This window comes from Ochotona curzoniae, unplaced genomic scaffold (assembly GCF_017591425.1).
Source record: "Ochotona curzoniae isolate NIBS_2020 unplaced genomic scaffold, NIBS_Ocur_1.0 scaffold_3208, whole genome shotgun sequence".
Taxonomy (NCBI): Eukaryota; Metazoa; Chordata; class Mammalia; order Lagomorpha; family Ochotonidae; genus Ochotona; species Ochotona curzoniae.
The window spans coordinates 31,081,646-31,097,014 of record NW_024467106.1 but is presented as its reverse complement, the minus strand read 5'-3'; the positions used below and the strand labels follow the sequence as shown (position 1 = coordinate 31,097,014).

Sequence of the window (15,369 nt, the reverse complement as noted above, 5' to 3'; positions counted from 1 at the left end):
CCAGCTCTCCCTGCCGCGGCACCAGGGCTTGCCTAGAGCCGGACACCAGGTCCCGCCAAGCAGGTGTCGGGGCAGCACCCTCCTCCAGGTGTCAGTGCGTGGGAAGGTGACCCACGGGGCCAGGGCCAGCAGAGCCCTTTCCGGTCCGGCCTGCAGGGCACTTCCGGCCGGAAGGGGTTCCTTGTAGGCTGGAGGGTGGAAGGGAACCGAAGGGAAGTCCCGCCTTTGCCGCACCACCGACGCCGCGGACGCTGTCGTGCACCTGGCCTGGTCCTGGAGGACCAGGGCAGGTGAGTAAGGGCCTCGGTGAGCTGAGACCTCCAGTGTCCATCGCGCCAGATGGCTGAGGGTCGTGATCTCGGACTGGGAGATGGAATCCTGAGGCAAAGGGGAACAGCTTGGGATTCAGGGGGCCAGAGACGGGGGTGGGGGGATGGGGGGGTGTAGGGGAAATAGCAGGGTACCGAGGGGTGGGGGTCTGGAACCCAGAAAGATACCCACCCCCTAGGGAGTTCTGAATCAAGCAACAGCCCTGTCTGCCTGCTCCCTCCTCAAGTCCGTCTGCTCCTCCAGCCCCAAGCGAGGCCTTTAGCAGCCCTTATTCGTTGGTGTTTGCTGCAGTCCCTCTTCCTCCCTCGTTGCTGACTTCCGACCCCTCTTTTCCTTCTAGATCTGATTGCGGAGCTGCCATGATTGAAGTGGTAGCCGAGCTGAGCCGGGGTCCTGTGTTTCTGGCTGGGGAGGTGCTTGAGTGTGTGGTGACAGTCACCAACCCCCTGCCCCCGACAGCCACTTCAGCATCCAGGTAGGGATGCTGGTACTGGGGGATGGAAGGGGAGAGAAGGAAGCCTGGTGTCTGGTGCCTAAGCCAGAGCTTGAGGAGCCTTGGAGCTACACCATCACTTCCTGCCTCTATGAGCTGTTTCATAGGAGCTGGCAGTGACAGAGTGCTCCTTTCTCAGTCTGTGCCCTTCCCTCTCTCCATTGGTACCCACAGTGCACTTGTCTTCATTCGGTGTCTCGTCTTTGGTGTTGGGATCACTAGCACAGCCATGCAACCTTATTGGTTGTGAGTTTGGAAATGCATTTGTTAGGAGCCACCCTTTGATGGCTTCTTCTTTGTCTTTTTCTCACAGTGAGGCTCTGGCATGGGCCAGTGCCCAGATCCACTGCCAGTTACATGCCAGTGAGAGTCGAGTAGCCCTGCCTCCCCCTGACTCCAATCAGCCAGATGTGCAGCCTGACAGCCAGACCGTGTTTCTGCCACATCGAGGTTGGGCATGGGGTGGGGACAGTTTTCTTGGGAAGAGGGTAACATGGTTGTCTCCTGGGGTGAAGTTCTTATGCAGTGTGTCACATCAATAGTGTGTGTCGAGGGAAAGTAACGATTATTTTCAGGGCCTGTATTCCCACTTCCCCATGAGAAAGGGGGCTGATGACCGTCCACAGCCTCTCCTCAATGTGTGTGCCCCAGCAAGGCTGCTGATTTCTGTCTACTTCCCCTTTTCTTAGGTGAAAGAGGTCAGTGTATTCTTTCTACTCCACCAAAAATTCTGTTCTGTGACCTGAGGCTGGACCCTGGGGAGTCCAAATCATGTGAGTGACCATACTCGTGCCTCATGGCCTGTCACGCCTCCTGGAGGGAGGACTCTGGCCGCCCCCTAGCTGTCCTGACTCCTGCTTCCCAACCAGACTCCTACAGTGAAGCACTGCCCATAGACGGACCACCCTCCTTTCGAGGTCAGTCAGTCAAGTATGTCTACAAGCTGACCATTGGCTGCCAGCGCGTCAACTCGCCCATCACTTTGCTCAGGGTCCCTTTGAGGGTTCTTGTGCTTACTGGTGAGTAAAGGGCCCTGGAGTTAAGGGGTAGAACCTTATCCAAGCACAAGTCATCTCGGGGGCTACAAGAGAGGGATCAAAGGGGTGTGTCCAGCTCTCAGTGAGGGTCCTGGGAGACCAGGAGAGAATGGTTGTGGAGCAGAACAGCTTGATATGTCAACCCCAGGCCTGGCTTGCTTACCTACAGCCCTCTAAAGTTGGAGCCTAGAACCCCAGTCCTCCAGGCATCTCTTCTCTGCTAGCATCGCTTCCCCCGATTCTTCCCATAGGCCTGCAAGATGTCTGGTTTCCCCAGGATGAGGCTGTAGCCCCATCCAGTCCGTTCTTGGAAGAGGACGAAGGAGGGAAGAAGGATTCATGGCTGACCGAGCTTGCCGGGGAGCGCCTTATGGCTACCACATCCTGCCGCAGCCTCCGTGAGGATCCTTCCAGAATTGCCCCAACCCACCTTCCCTCATAGTGGGCCTGTCTCAGAGACAGGTTTTAAGTGCCATCTGTGACTTCAGAAGGTTCATGGAAAATTTATGTTATACCTCATCCCTGATTATAAAAAGAGGCTCCAACTTTGGGCTTCGGATGCCTGCCCCTAGAGATTCCCCAGTGTCAACACTTAGGTTTACTGTGTCCCATTGTCCCCAGATCTGTACAATATCAGTGATGGCCAAGGGAAGGTTGGGACATTTGGCATCTTCAAATCTGTATACAGACTCGGTGAGGACGTGGTGGGGACCTTGAACTTAGGAGAAGGAACCGTAGCTTGTTTACAGGTGAGACGGGTAGAGGGACTAGTGGGCTAGGGTGGAAGGAGGAGGGCCTGTATAAAGGTGGGGTGGGATGCAGAAGTGGGCCATGGGGGCTTCCAGAGGCCCTTGGGTAAAACAGCTAGTGGGTGGGCCTCCCTCTCACCTGGTCAGCGCTTCCGCACGCCTGTGAGCATGTGTCTTTCTTTTCGCTTTCAGTTTTCCGTGAGCTTACAGACTGAGGAGCGTGTTCAGCCCGAGTACCAGCGGCGCCGGGGGGCAGGAGGTGTCCCCTCTGTGTCCCATGTAACTCACGCGCGCCACCAGGAGTCCTGCCTGCACACCACCAGGACCAGCTTCTCCCTCCCAATCCCTCTCAGCTGCACCCCAGGCTTCTGCACAGCCATCGGTGAGACCCGGATGGTGCTTCGAGGTGGGGCTGTGGCAGGGAGTATCTGCTAGGCAGAAAGCAGTGGGCCTCAATTGCTCACATACACCTAGGGATACTCATGTCCAACATGGAGCCTAGGCTGCTTCCTCACTATTGCTGCTTCTTGGATCAGATGTTCTCACCTGTAAGCACTTTCTAGAACTCCTCCATCCCCACCTGCTGGCACCCCTCTGATGCAGTTGGTGATTGCCCAGCAGCTCAACCTCCAGCTACCCAGTCTTCACCTGTCCCACTTACGGATCCCAAGATTCTTGACCCCACTATCCTCACTGCCCGTCTCTGGCTAACAAATCAAAAAGATTTTTAAAAAACTATTTATTTGAAAAAAAAAAACCAAACTGTCTGATTTGGTTCATTGTTCAAATGCCTAAAACAGCCAAGGTTGGGCCAGGCCAAAGCCTGCAGCTGGGAACTCTCTGCTGATCTCCTGTGTGGGGACAGGGACCCAGCAACTGGAGCCATCATCTGCAGCTTCCCAGAAGCTGGAATCAGGAATAGAGCCTCGACTTGAGTCTAGGTGCTTCACTATGGGATGCACATTTCCCAAGTGATGTGAAACATCTGCTCTGATATCCTAGACTGCTTTGAAAACAAAACAATAAAACCACCTTGATCCTAGCTCTCTGCCCCATGATATCTGTCTTCTGAATACAGGTTTTGTTTTTTTTTTTTCTTCTCATTCACTAACCACATCCTGTCATTGATTTGTACTCTTGCTTGTCTCTAATACCTTTTTATCTTTGTCTCCCACAGTGTCTCTGAAGTGGAGATTGCATTTTGAATTTGTAACCTCCCGAGAACCTGGCTTGGTGCTCCTGCCCCCCATGGAACAGCCTGAGCCTGCTACCTGGACAGGTCCTGAGCAAGTGCCTGTGGACACTTTCAGCTGGGACCTCCCCATCAAGGTGCTGCCTACAAGCCCCACCCTGGCCTCGTATGCTGCCCCAGGCCCCAGCACCAGCACCATAACCATCTGAAACTGTCCCCTTGTCTTCCTTGGCAGCAGCTTCTTCAGGATGCTAAGAAACTTAATCCCTCGACTGTAGGAGTAGGACCCACTCTTTCCACCTGGGGGACCAGTGGCACAGATGAGAGGCAGGCCTTCAGCTGTAGCATTAATTTATTGACTCAGAAATAAACTGGCAGCTGTTAGTGGTTTCCCTGGAAGTGGCAGCAGAAGTCAGCAGTCAGCAGGGGCGGGGGACTTCTGTGGAGCTTAGCCAGCCTGGGGAGCAGCAGCCCCAGGAACAGGCGTGTTGGCTGAGCCCCACTCCAAGTCGGGCCCTCTCCCTTTACAGGGCAACTGAGGGTCAGATTTTTGCACCAGGGAGAACTGACAGGTTCCAGGTTCCTGGCGAACCTCGCATTCAGCAGGGAAGTCAATGGGATGCTGGGATCTGGGGAACCAAGAGTGGGGAAGGAGTCAGCACAGCCAAAGGCCATCCCTATCCACCCTGTACCACATGCCTGCTCCCAGCCCTCCTCACTTCCTCTCCTTCAGTGTCCTCCCCCCTCCCCAGGTCCCCTGAACTTACACCTACCACATAGGGACATTATGGTTCATAGTAAGAGTGTCTTCCCTCTGGCTCCACCCCAACCTCCCTCACTTTGTAGCCTGCAGCCTTACTGAAAGAGTGACAACACTCTGGGAACTACCTTCAGGCCCAGGTAGTCTCAACCCATTCCTTGATCATTCTCACTCTCAGGCAACCTGGTCACTCCCATCTCTCACACAGAAGCATCCCCTCTCCACCCAGCCACCTTTGGTCACTCACGTGTCACAGCAGCCCACGCCAACCGGGTGCAGACAGGTGCAGTGGAAACAGTCCTTGCGGAGCCAGGACTCGCCCAGGGTGAAGTACTTGCCTTCATACTGACAAGGGGCTGGGGAAGAACAGAAAATGGTGGTGAGGGGCTGGAACACTGTTGTGCACTCTCCCCCAGCTTAGTCTGTCTGTCCTGGATCACAGCTGGGAGGGAGTCTGGGTGTTTGACACGGGATCATCTCAGCCACTGCCCCACTCCTGGTAGCCCTCAGCCTCTGGCAGTGTCTCTCAACCCACTTTACCTTGAGCTTGGAAGTAGCACTTGCTGTGCACTCCTTGGTGCTGGAGGAGTAGAGACATCACCAAGCAGAGAATCCTCCAGCCTCCCAGGATCCCTTTGGCCTGCCCAGCCCACAGCATCCTTAAGGCCAGTCGTGCAGCACCCGTCGGCTCGGACCCTTCTCTGCTTCCGTGCAGGTTGCTCTGGTCTCTCGCCTTGAGCCTTGGTGACCGTCTTTGTCCCTTGGGCTTTGGGCTCAGACCATCTCCTTGCCCTCTGTCTCATAGGCTGGAGATGTTTATAAAGTAAGGACCCTGGCCCCCTGCTGAGTGGAGCTGGAAAATCTGTAACTCCGTTTCCTGAGGTGAGGGCATGAAAACAAGAGGTCCAGCTTTAACAAGCTGTGAGAGCTGATTCATGCCGGCACAGCTTGCAGGAGGGAGGTGGCCCAGGAAGGGGCACTGGACCTTCCCCAGCAAGGGTTGAGGGAGGAGTGAGGGGCCCAGGTGGTCCTCAGATCTGCCCCAGACCTGGAGAGAAGGAAGCATTCCACCATCTGCACTTCCCCCAACTTCCCTCCTCTCCCCCCACATGGCGCTGCCACCACCAAGGGTGTGTAGGCTGGGATCCCTGCCTGAACCGGAGGGAGGCATTTCCTGGGGATGGCTAATCCAGTGCCCCAGCCAAACCGGGGAGCTGTGGCAGGGTGCGACAGCCAGAGGCTCCAGGAGAGCGGGCAGGCACCTGGAGTGCAGAATGCATTGCCCTTAGCTCCTGGTGTGGGGTTCACCTCCCCCACAACCTATGTTTCCCAGCAACTAGGCTGCTCCTGGGATAGCAGAGGAAGGGGCTGTTTTCCGCAGGCATCCATCACCTGCACAGAGATGACATAGACTGTACCTGGAGTCACTTTTTATCCTTTTGAAGAGGAGCATTTCTGATGGCCTCATGGTGGCAGTGGGGGGTGGCAGTCCATGCTCATGGAGGCTCTCGGGGAGGGCATGAGGTTTTAGGAACTGATTCTCTGATATCTGCCTTGGAGTTTCCCGCAGGTCCTGTTGGACCCAGAATGGGCTGCAGAACAGGCTCCTGGGATTCTCATCCTGACTCCATTTGCCAGCTATGTGACCTTAGGCAAGTTCCCGAACATCTCCCAACCTGTTTCCTCAGCTATAAATGGGGGGATGGTAATGCCAGCTCAGAGAGTTGTATAAACACACACGACATGCTTAGCTCCTTGTCCAGCATGTAGAACCCTCAGGAAGTACCAGCTACTGTGATTGGTGCTTGAAGCTCAGCGGGTTTGTAGGCAACCCTGGAAGTTCTGGGTAACTTTCAGCTGGGGATTGTTCTCTCCTGACAGTCTTCTGTGTCCTTGTCATCCCGCTCCCTCTTGGGAAGAACTGGTGCCTCCAGGAGCATTTTTGGCTTCATGTCCTGTGTTGAAGCCTGAATGTACTGTTTGAGAAATAGTGTTGCTGGTCAACCTTCATGCCCCAGCTCAGAGCTCTTGCCCCATGCCCTGGAGAGAGCTGCCATGTTCTCATCAGGCTTCCAGCTAACCTCACAGTTCCTGCTTTTTCTCATTAGGATTCCAACCCTGTCCCCACTTGTGTGAGCTGTCAAGTTCACAGGATGGCTGAAGCTAGCTATCTTTGATAACTACAGTCCCTGTTCAAACTGCCTGCCTTTCACTTTCACACGTTAAAGACCTGTGTTTCAGCTCAGTCTTGTACTCCAAGACTCACTCACTGCTTGTGACCCTGTATACGAGTGAGCAGCCTCTGACTGACTTTCAGAGGGCTGCCCAGCTTGTTTACTTCCCCGGAACAACCATGTATCTCAGGCTGCATAGCTGGCCTCTTCTAAGAAGTCAGCTTTAAGGGGTGGAAATCAGATTATACCAACATGCTTGGCCTTGGCTGATCTGATACCCTTTCCAGCTTAGTGGAGTGCCAGAAAGGGAGAACTCAGGGCTGCAGCAGCAAGTTGCAAGGTAGACCTGGGTGCCGGAGGCAGGGCCTGGGACAGCTCTCAGCAGTAGCAGATGTGTTGGAAGGCCTGTCTAGCAACAGGGCTCAGAAATGCAGTCAGTGGTCAGTAGTTTTGTCACTGTCTGTGTGTGTTGCTTGAATTGTTGGCACCTGCCTGCTGATAACACAGGAGGCTGAGTCATAGGCTACCTTCTGCTTATACAACCTAGAGCTAACTGGATGGCCTTGCTGGTGGTGAAGGGGGCCCAGTGGGGTTGGTATCTGCATAGTAAGGGGACTAAGATGAGGGCTCCTTGCCTGGGATGAAGTTGGGATAGGTCTAAGGGCCATTTCCAAAGAGGCCAGGACAAGTCAGGGATCCTCTCCCAGAAGTTGGGTGAGGTGCTGGTTCTACCAGTATGCATGCCTGTGAGGGTGATGGGTGAGCCGGGAAGGGTAGAGGATGTCAGTGGTTAGGGCCCAGCCCTCCCAGAGTCTGGGGAGAGTGCTGTTTGGGGCACCAGTCATGAGGGGTGCAGCGATTGGCATGCGCTACCCTCGCAGGGACAAGGAAAACATCCGCCGGAGGCCTAGCTGGGCGAGACTCCAGCATTGCGGGCAGGTGTGCAGGGTGAGGAAGTGAGTACATTCCGGCCCCCCAGGCCGGCCCTCCGGTGAGTCACACCGACCCCTGCCTGCCTGCTGCCGGATAGGAGGGACTATTGGGACCGGGAGGGAGGGGGAGCCGGCAAGAACCAGGGGAAGCTTGTGGAAGGGGCAGAAAAGTGCTGAATGCATAGTTTGTAATAGAACTGAGTTAGGCAGGTAGAGAGAACTTGGAGGAGGGAACAAGGGGTCTGGGGCAGATGGGGAGTGGTGAGGTCCCTAGAGACCAGGTGATAGGAGAGGACCCGCTGTAAATGGGAGGGTGGAGTCAAGGCCTCTAAGGGTGGTGGAGGGATCTTGGATGCTTGGAAAACCTAGGAATTTGAGGATTTCTGGGAGTGGGAGCAGGGAGTGGGGGAAGCTTAAAAAGCATTGCTGTGCAATTCATGGAAATACTCCTATTTAGAAATTTAAAATACTTGACTATAAGCCATCAAGCAAGTATTTTAAGTATGTTGTTGCCTTTTTTTTTTTTAATAAAAAGTTGAATAAAAATGGAAAAGTTGGACTTGCTATTTGGTGTAAAACCCAAAGTGAGACTGCCAGGAAAGCATAGGTGGTCTAATCTATCCTGTCTATGGTCAAGTCTATGCTAATCCCCTCAGTCACCTGACAATTGTGTGGTGACCATGCCTCCAGTGTTGTGTGTCACTGGCATAGTGTTGCTTTGCCTCTTCCCCATCCTTGTTTTTAGCTTTTTTTTTTTTCACTTAGTCCTTTAACCTACTCTATGTATCTGGAACCAAATCAAAATTCCTTAGGATGGGGGTAGTGGGTTACAGTGTACATAGTGGCTCCCCATCTTCCACTGTAAGCAGGGTGTGTTCTGCAGGTGTGGATGGAACTATAAAGCTGGTGGAATGCAAAAGCCATCTTACAGCTGAGCTTGTTTCAACAACACAGCAATACAGTAGTGTGGTTTCTCTTCCAAAATTAGTTGTACTGTGGCATTTGGTACTTGTCTCGGAGACTAACACTCTGTCCAAAGCCCTAATCTGTGTTCCTTAGGGCCAGAGGCAATGGCAAGGATTAGGATTGTTAGACTTTATTTTAAAGATCCTTAAACAACTGTTGCCTTTGGTGCCAAATAAGGAAACTATAGGTCAGTTAATACTAATAAAAAGCAGCAGCAGTAGCTCCCACTTGGGGGTCCTGCCGCCATCTGCCTTGCTGCCCCAGCGTAGCCCTCTTGTGTCCCCCACGGCCTCTGCCTGCCTGCCCTGCTCTGCTGGGCATCTTCAGAGGAAAACTTCACACCGACTTCCCCTACTATAAATTCTCTCCCTCCCCTCATCTCTACACTTCTCTCTGCCAACACACACTGAATACTTCTTCACTGATTTTTTTTTTAAGCTCACAGCCCTTTTTGGCTTTTTCCCATGTTCAACACTCTTTTGTTAAACTCCTTTCCTTCCTTCTTTTTGTGGAAACCTTGGATTTTCCCAAAGGTCAGGCTTTGATCATCTATTTTGTATGGTCCTCTTCTGCCTGCCCTCCTTTCTAAACTGTTTACAAACTGAGGTTTTCCTTAAACTTTCTTCATTGTGATGAAATATTCTTCCTGTAGTGCAGTAGTAGATGTTTATGTTCCCATTATTTTGCCTCCAAAAAAAAAGAGAGAGGGAAAAAAAGGCTTCTGAAATGTACATCTATGTTAGTCTCTTAAGACAGTATTCTACATCTAGAAACATGATGTAGCCTTTATCAAGAAACCCATCAAGTGACAATTCAGACTTGATGTTGTGCTAGGTAACTATAAAATTTTTTTTTAAGATTTATTTTTTTTTATTGGAAAGTCAGATATACAGAGAGGAGGAGAGACAGAGAGGAAGGTATTTCATCTACTGATTCGCTCCCCAAGTGGCTGCAATGGCCGGCGCTGAGCCAATCCAGAGCCAGGAGCTTCTTCCAGGTCTCTCATATGGGTTCAGGGTCCTAAGGCTTTGGGCCATTCTCAGCTCCCAGACCACGAGCAGGGAGCTGGATGGGAAACAGGGCTGTCAGGTTACAAACTGGCACCCATGTGGGATGCCGGCGCATGCCAGGTAAGGACTTATAAGCCACTAGGCTACCATGCCAGGCCCCAATTTGTTTGTTTGTTTGTTCTAAACTCATTTATTTTTTATTGAAAAGGCAGAGCAGACTTATGGAGAGAAGGAAAGACAGAAAGATCTTCATCTTCTGGTTTATTATCCAAGTGGCTGCAATGGCTGGAACTGAGCCGATCAGGAGCTTCTTCCAAGTCTCCTATGCAGGTACAGGGTCCCATCCTGTATTGCTTTCCCAGGCTACAAGCAGGGAGTTGGACGGGAGTGGAGCAACCAGGACACAAACTGGTACTCATTTGCGATCTTTGCACTTGACAAGGTGATGATTTAGTCACTGAACCATTGTAGCAAGCCCTGTAAATCTTGTATTCCTGGTGCAAAACGTAATGTCTGTAAACAATAGATGCTATCACACGTGTGTACTTGATTGTTGTCATGTACAGACACACACACAGAAAATAGAACCATAAGCTAATGTGTGAATATGTACTTGCATATGTATATTCAATATGTTGCATTAAAATCAAGCCAGTTAAATATCGAGCTGGAAGATGATAGGTAAATTCACAGGATAAAAGTTTTTTTTTTTTTTAAGATTTATTTATTTATTGGAAAGTCAGATATACAGAGAGGAGGAGAGACAGAGAGGAAGATCTTCCATCCGGTAATTCACTCCCCAAGTGAGCGCAACGGCCGATGCTATGCCGATCCGAAGCCAGGAGCCAGGAACTTCTTCCTTGTCTCCCACACAGGTGTAGGGTCCCAAAGCTTTGGGCCATCCTTGATTGCTTTCCCAGGCCACAGGCAGGGAGCTGGATGGGAAGCGGGGCCACCGGGATTAGAACCATCGCCTATATGGGATCCCAGCACATTTAAGTCAAGGACTTTAGCTGCTAGGCCACTGCGCCGGGCCCACAGGATAAAAGTTTAACAGCATTCATCTTGCGTTCAAACTGGAGAAGGATGCGAGGAAAATCACTTCTATGTAGATGGAGAGACCCCCATCAAGGAGGATGCGTTGAGAATGGAGGAAGATAGGATGGGATGAAAGGCTTGCATCGAAGAAACATGAAGCTGGAATACTCAAACGTCTCAATGGTAGAAGATTGTAAATGTGGCTTAGGTTGTGGTACTGATTTCAACCATAGTCAACCCTCCATCACTAACCCCTATTGAACTTTGCTTACAAGGTTTTCTTTGCTGTTTTTTTCTGCTTACAAACATTTTTAGGAGTTTGTATGGTAGGGAAAACTGCCAATTTGCAATGGGATCACATGGGCACCAGTTCTCAAGTCCTGGCTGCTCCAATTCCCATCCAGCTTTCCTCTAGGGCCCCTTGGAAGGTAGAAGATGGCCCGAGTGCGTGGCCCTGCTTCCATGTGGGATAGCCAGAGGAGGCTGCTGGTTTCTGACTTTGAACTGGCCTAGCTTCCACTGTTGTGGCCAGTTGGGGGGTGAACCAGCAGATGAAAGATTCACTTACAGTAAGTCTACCTTTTAAATAAAGAAATAAAATCTCTTTTAAATGGTTATATTTATAATAGTTCTCACCACCAATTAAATCCCGGCTAACCACTATTATTATTATTATTATTATTATTATTTTACTGAATTCCTTAACTGTTCATATGCTTAAAAGGAAGGAGTTATTTATGTAAAAATCAGTGCAAAATAGAAACAGAGGGAGAGAGATCTTCATTCCTCTGGTTTATACCCCAAATGACAATAGCCACAGCCAGGATCTGACCAGGCTGGAGTCAGGAGTCTGGAACAGCATCCAGGCAGCAGCCCAAGGGCCTTGAGTCATCTTCCTCTGCCTTCCTAGGCACATTAGCAGGAAGTTGGATTTAAAAACAAACCAACCAACCATGAAGTAGCTGAATCTTGAACTAGTGCTTCAAAATGGGATGCCCACAGTGGCTTACAGGCTGCTGCCTAGCCCCACTGCACCATCACATCAACCCCTACTTAAACACTTGCTTTTCTGCTTGCTCCACAATCTGCTTGGGGTGGTAATGGTTTTTAATATTTCACTGTGGTTCTTCATATCATTTGTGAATTACACTTTTTTTTTTAAAGATTTATTTTTATTATTTTTTCATTGGAAAGGCGGATATACAGAGAGGAGAGACAGAGAGGAAGATCTTCCGTCCGATGATTCACTCCCCAAGTGAGCGCAACGGGCCGATACTATGCCGATCCGAAGCCAGGAGCCTCTTCCGGGTCTCCCACGCGGGTGCAGGTTCCCAAAGCTTTGGGCCGTCCTCGACTGCTTTCCCGGGCCACAAGCAGGGAGCTGGAAGGGAAGCGGGGCTTCCGGGATTAGAACCGGCGCCCATATGGGATCCTGGGCGTGCAAGGCGAGGACCTTTAACCACTTGCACCACCGCGCCGGACCCGAATTACACTTTTTAAATTGATTTTATTTAAAAGGCAAATTTTACAGAGAGAGAGAGAGAAGTCTTCCATCTGCTGATTCACTCCTCAAGGGGTCACAATGGCCAGAGCTGAGCTGAGCTGAAGCCAGAAGCCAGGAGCTTCTTCCGGCTCTCCCACACTGGTACAGGATCCCAAGGACTTGGGCCACCTCTGCTGCTTTCCCAGGCCATAAACAGGGAGCTGAATGGAAAGTGAGCAGCCGAGACACAAATTGGCACCAATATGGGATGGCACCAATATATGACATCACAGGGTGAATTAGCCTGATGTGCCACCACATTGCATGGATTACTCTTTAAAAAAAGAAGAAAAGGCTTAAATGGAACCACTTGGAAGTCCTCCATATTTTAAATCTTCTTTGTTGGACTATTTGTACTGAATGGAATGGGCGTCTTTCTCCTGCATCCGCTGTTCCCTGGCTTTAGTTGCTTCAGACTTGGTTTGTCTTGCTTATCCACTCACTTCTCCCCTCTTCTCGTTTCTGATCTTCGAAATGATGTGGAGAAAGCCATGTTTTCTAATACGGCAGCTCATTAGCAATGTGGAAATGGTTTGTTTTCTCTGTGCTCCAGCGCTATCCTGGAGGCCTTCCTGCAGCAAGGGAGCTGTTCTCCTGTGTTGTTCATTAGCCACACCTGGCTGCTGAGTTTTCCATTTTCTTTCATCCTCACTGGTAAGCAAGCAGAAGAGGCAAGTGGCTGTTGGGTTAGTATGGCTGTAAATCCTCTGGGAGTTGGTACCTTGACGTGTGACTGTCAAGAGTGGTTAAAAAAAAATTGTGTAACAGTGCTCTAGGATCTGTGTGCAAGGCATCCTCAATGTCAACTGAGAAAAAGCCCAGTCCCAACTCCCAAAGCCTCAGAGAAAGAGAGAGATTCCCCTACCTGTTCATTCACTCTCCAAATTCCAGGCTAAAACTGGGAGCTGCAAGCTCAATCTGGGCCTCCTGTGTGGATGACAGGGATGCCGGTGCTGTAGTCAACAGCAGTGTCTCGGAATGCATGTCAGCAGGAAGCTGGGATCAGAAGCAGGTTGGGGTCTGAACCCAGGTACTCCCTGTCATGGAGTATAGGGGTCCCAGGCAGTGGCTTGAACACTTGTGCCAAATGCCCACTCAATTTTAAAGATTTGTTTATTTTTATTGGAAAGTCAGATATACAGAGAAGGAGTGGCAGAAAGATCTTAAATGCCCACTCAATTTTTTAAAATGTTTTATTTTAAGATTTATTTTATTTTATTTGAAAGCTACAGAGAGAAAAAGAGATTTCCTCTTTTCTGGTTCATACCCAATTGACCACAGTAGCCTGAGCTTGACCAGTTAGGAGCCAGGGGCCACAAGTCCCTTTCAAACGAGTGTCCCAAATGAGTGGCAAGGGCCCAGACACTTGGGCCATCCTCAACTGCTTTTCCCAGGTCATTAGCAGGGAGCCATGTTGGAAATGGAGCAGCTGGGACATGAACTGGTGCTCATATGGGATGCTGGTATTGTAGGTGGTGGCTTAACCTGCTCAGGCACAATGCCAGTTCACCCCTCCTTCAGTCAACTGTAATTGGAGCTCTCCTAGGAGGGAGAAAGAAGAATGTGTCTCACACTCCATATCCCCCAAGCCAAACTTTCTGAAATTCCCAATTTAGTCTTTGAAGTTCCTCTCTTGAGCTTCCATAGTGACTACCAAATCTCCTCCTCCCACTTTTTTTTTTTTTTTAAATATTTCTTCTTATTAGAAAGGCAGATTTAAAGAGAGGCAGAGAAGGAAAGATCTTCCATTCACTGATTCATTGCCCAAATGGCTGCAATGGCCAGTGCTGAGTCAATCTGAAGCCCAGAGCCAGGAGCCTGTTCTGGGTCTCCCATGCGGGTATAGGGTCCCAAGGACTTGAGCCATCCTCCCCTGCTTTCCTAGGCCGTACGCAGGTTGCTGGATGGGAAGTGGAGCAGTGGGACATGAACATATGGGATTCTGCACTTGGAGATGGAGGATTAACCAGTTGAGCCATTGTGCCAGCCTCTCCCTTTCTTCCTCTGAGCCTTTCTCCTCCATTCTCTCTGAACACTGCCCTCTGCTCTCCTGCCTGTCCGAGAACAGTTCTTCAGTGTGTTCTTACCGTGGTGCTTTCCCTTGATCTCTGCTCAGGAAAACCTGGGAGTGTTTGCTGTACCTACCCTTCTCTGGACTAGTTAAGACCAATAGGTAAAGAGTTGTAAAACTTATCCCTTGCTCGTGTATCACCTGGCTTCCCACAAGTCCTTCCATGTTTCAGTTTTTGCTGGAGATGTATTCTTTGAACCTCTTTTTGCCGAAGGGTCTCCACTGTTTTCTTTTCATACCAAATCTACACTTGGCAAATGCTAAGGCTACTTGTGCTATTAATGTGTCCATTTACCCTTGCTTTGCCTTTCATTTTGTGCTTCTGTGACATTTTTAGTGGGCATACTGTCTCTACCCATCTTGCAGTGACATATCATGGCTGCTTTCACCAAGGGAGCAGCAGTGACTTCCCCTGCTGTCACCCCATGCCTATTTCCTCCTTCGCCTCTTTTTGGACTCACTCTGATTGCCTGAAGTCCCATTTCTGTTCTTCTCTCCTCCTTATCCATCACTTTGCATTAAATTCACTATTTTAAAGAAGAGAGATCATGTCTGGACTCTCAGACTTTCTCCAAAAGTTTTCATGTAATTTTGTGGACCATGTTCTCCAACTGTCAGTATGGCATTTGAGTTTCCATAGGTGGAAATCAATGGGGTCTATAGAGCAGAAAATCCTTATGGGCACAGAGCTTGGTAGATAGGGCTCTGTTACCATGTTGGGCAAGACAAACCTTTGTGGGATGTTTAGCAGCAGATGCCAGTGGTACCCTCCAAGTCATGACAACTGAAAGCAGTCTCCAGGAAGACAAAGTCCTACCCCCTCCCCACGTTGGAAGACAGATGCCGTGTATCCCCATCTGCTGATTTGCTTGCTTAGCTAGAGTTTGAAGAGCACGGCCTCTAGCTTGATAGGAGGTAGGCTTTCAGAACTGAATGTTCCTGTGGACTCATTCTGCATCAGAAGTGCTGGAGGTAGAAACCAGAGAGCAGGCTTTTTACCACGTCCTGTGCCCTAGGTATGACCCTCCTGTGGCAGAACTGCTGCATTACCCACATTTTTTCCCTGCAGATCTT

General features: G+C 50.4%; 2 protein-coding genes across 2 annotated transcripts; one reads left to right on the top strand and one right to left on the bottom strand.

Annotated features, from left to right (window-relative positions):
* Nucleotides 1-64: 64 nt before the first annotated feature.
* RGP1 (RGP1 homolog, RAB6A GEF complex partner 1) lies at nucleotides 65-4,223 on the top strand. The gene is made up of 9 exons (XM_040962918.1): nucleotides 65-290; nucleotides 671-805; nucleotides 1,137-1,273; nucleotides 1,513-1,596; nucleotides 1,693-1,842; nucleotides 2,112-2,258; nucleotides 2,482-2,609; nucleotides 2,802-2,991; nucleotides 3,787-4,223. Exons 2-9 carry the CDS (start codon nucleotides 690-692, stop codon nucleotides 4,008-4,010), a joined length of 1,176 nt encoding a protein of 391 aa, XP_040818852.1. The 5' UTR covers nucleotides 65-290; nucleotides 671-689; the 3' UTR covers nucleotides 4,011-4,223.
* A 26-nt stretch (nucleotides 4,224-4,249) lies between these two features.
* LOC121144936 (microseminoprotein, prostate associated) lies at nucleotides 4,250-6,029 on the bottom strand. Its single transcript, XM_040963587.1, has 4 exons — nucleotides 5,980-6,029; nucleotides 5,102-5,262; nucleotides 4,809-4,917; nucleotides 4,250-4,430 (listed from the first exon to the last, which is right to left on the bottom strand). Exons 1-4 carry the CDS (start codon nucleotides 6,027-6,029, stop codon nucleotides 4,250-4,252), a joined length of 501 nt encoding a protein of 166 aa, XP_040819521.1.
* Between the last annotated feature and the right edge of the window lie 9,340 nt (nucleotides 6,030-15,369).

Excerpts from the sequence above, each read along its gene's own strand:
- RGP1 (XM_040962918.1), top strand. The coding sequence starts at position 690 with ATGATTGAAGTGGTAGCCGAGCTGAGCCGGGGTCCTGTGTTTCTGGCT. Across the intron at positions 1,274-1,512 it reads CGTGTTTCTGCCACATCGAG|GTGAAAGAGGTCAGTGTATT; the intron begins GTTGGGCATGGG and ends CCCTTTTCTTAG. Across the intron at positions 1,597-1,692 it reads CCCTGGGGAGTCCAAATCAT|ACTCCTACAGTGAAGCACTG; the intron begins GTGAGTGACCAT and ends CTTCCCAACCAG.
- LOC121144936 (XM_040963587.1), bottom strand. The coding sequence starts at position 6,029 with ATGAGGCCATCAGAAATGCTCCTCTTCAAAAGGATAAAAAGTGACTCC. Across the intron at positions 4,918-5,101 it reads GTGCTACTTCCAAGCTCAAG|CCCCTTGTCAGTATGAAGGC; the intron begins GTAAAGTGGGTT and ends GTTCTTCCCCAG. Across the intron at positions 4,431-4,808 it reads GGCGTGGGCTGCTGTGACAC|ATCCCAGCATCCCATTGACT; the intron begins GTGAGTGACCAA and ends TTGGTTCCCCAG.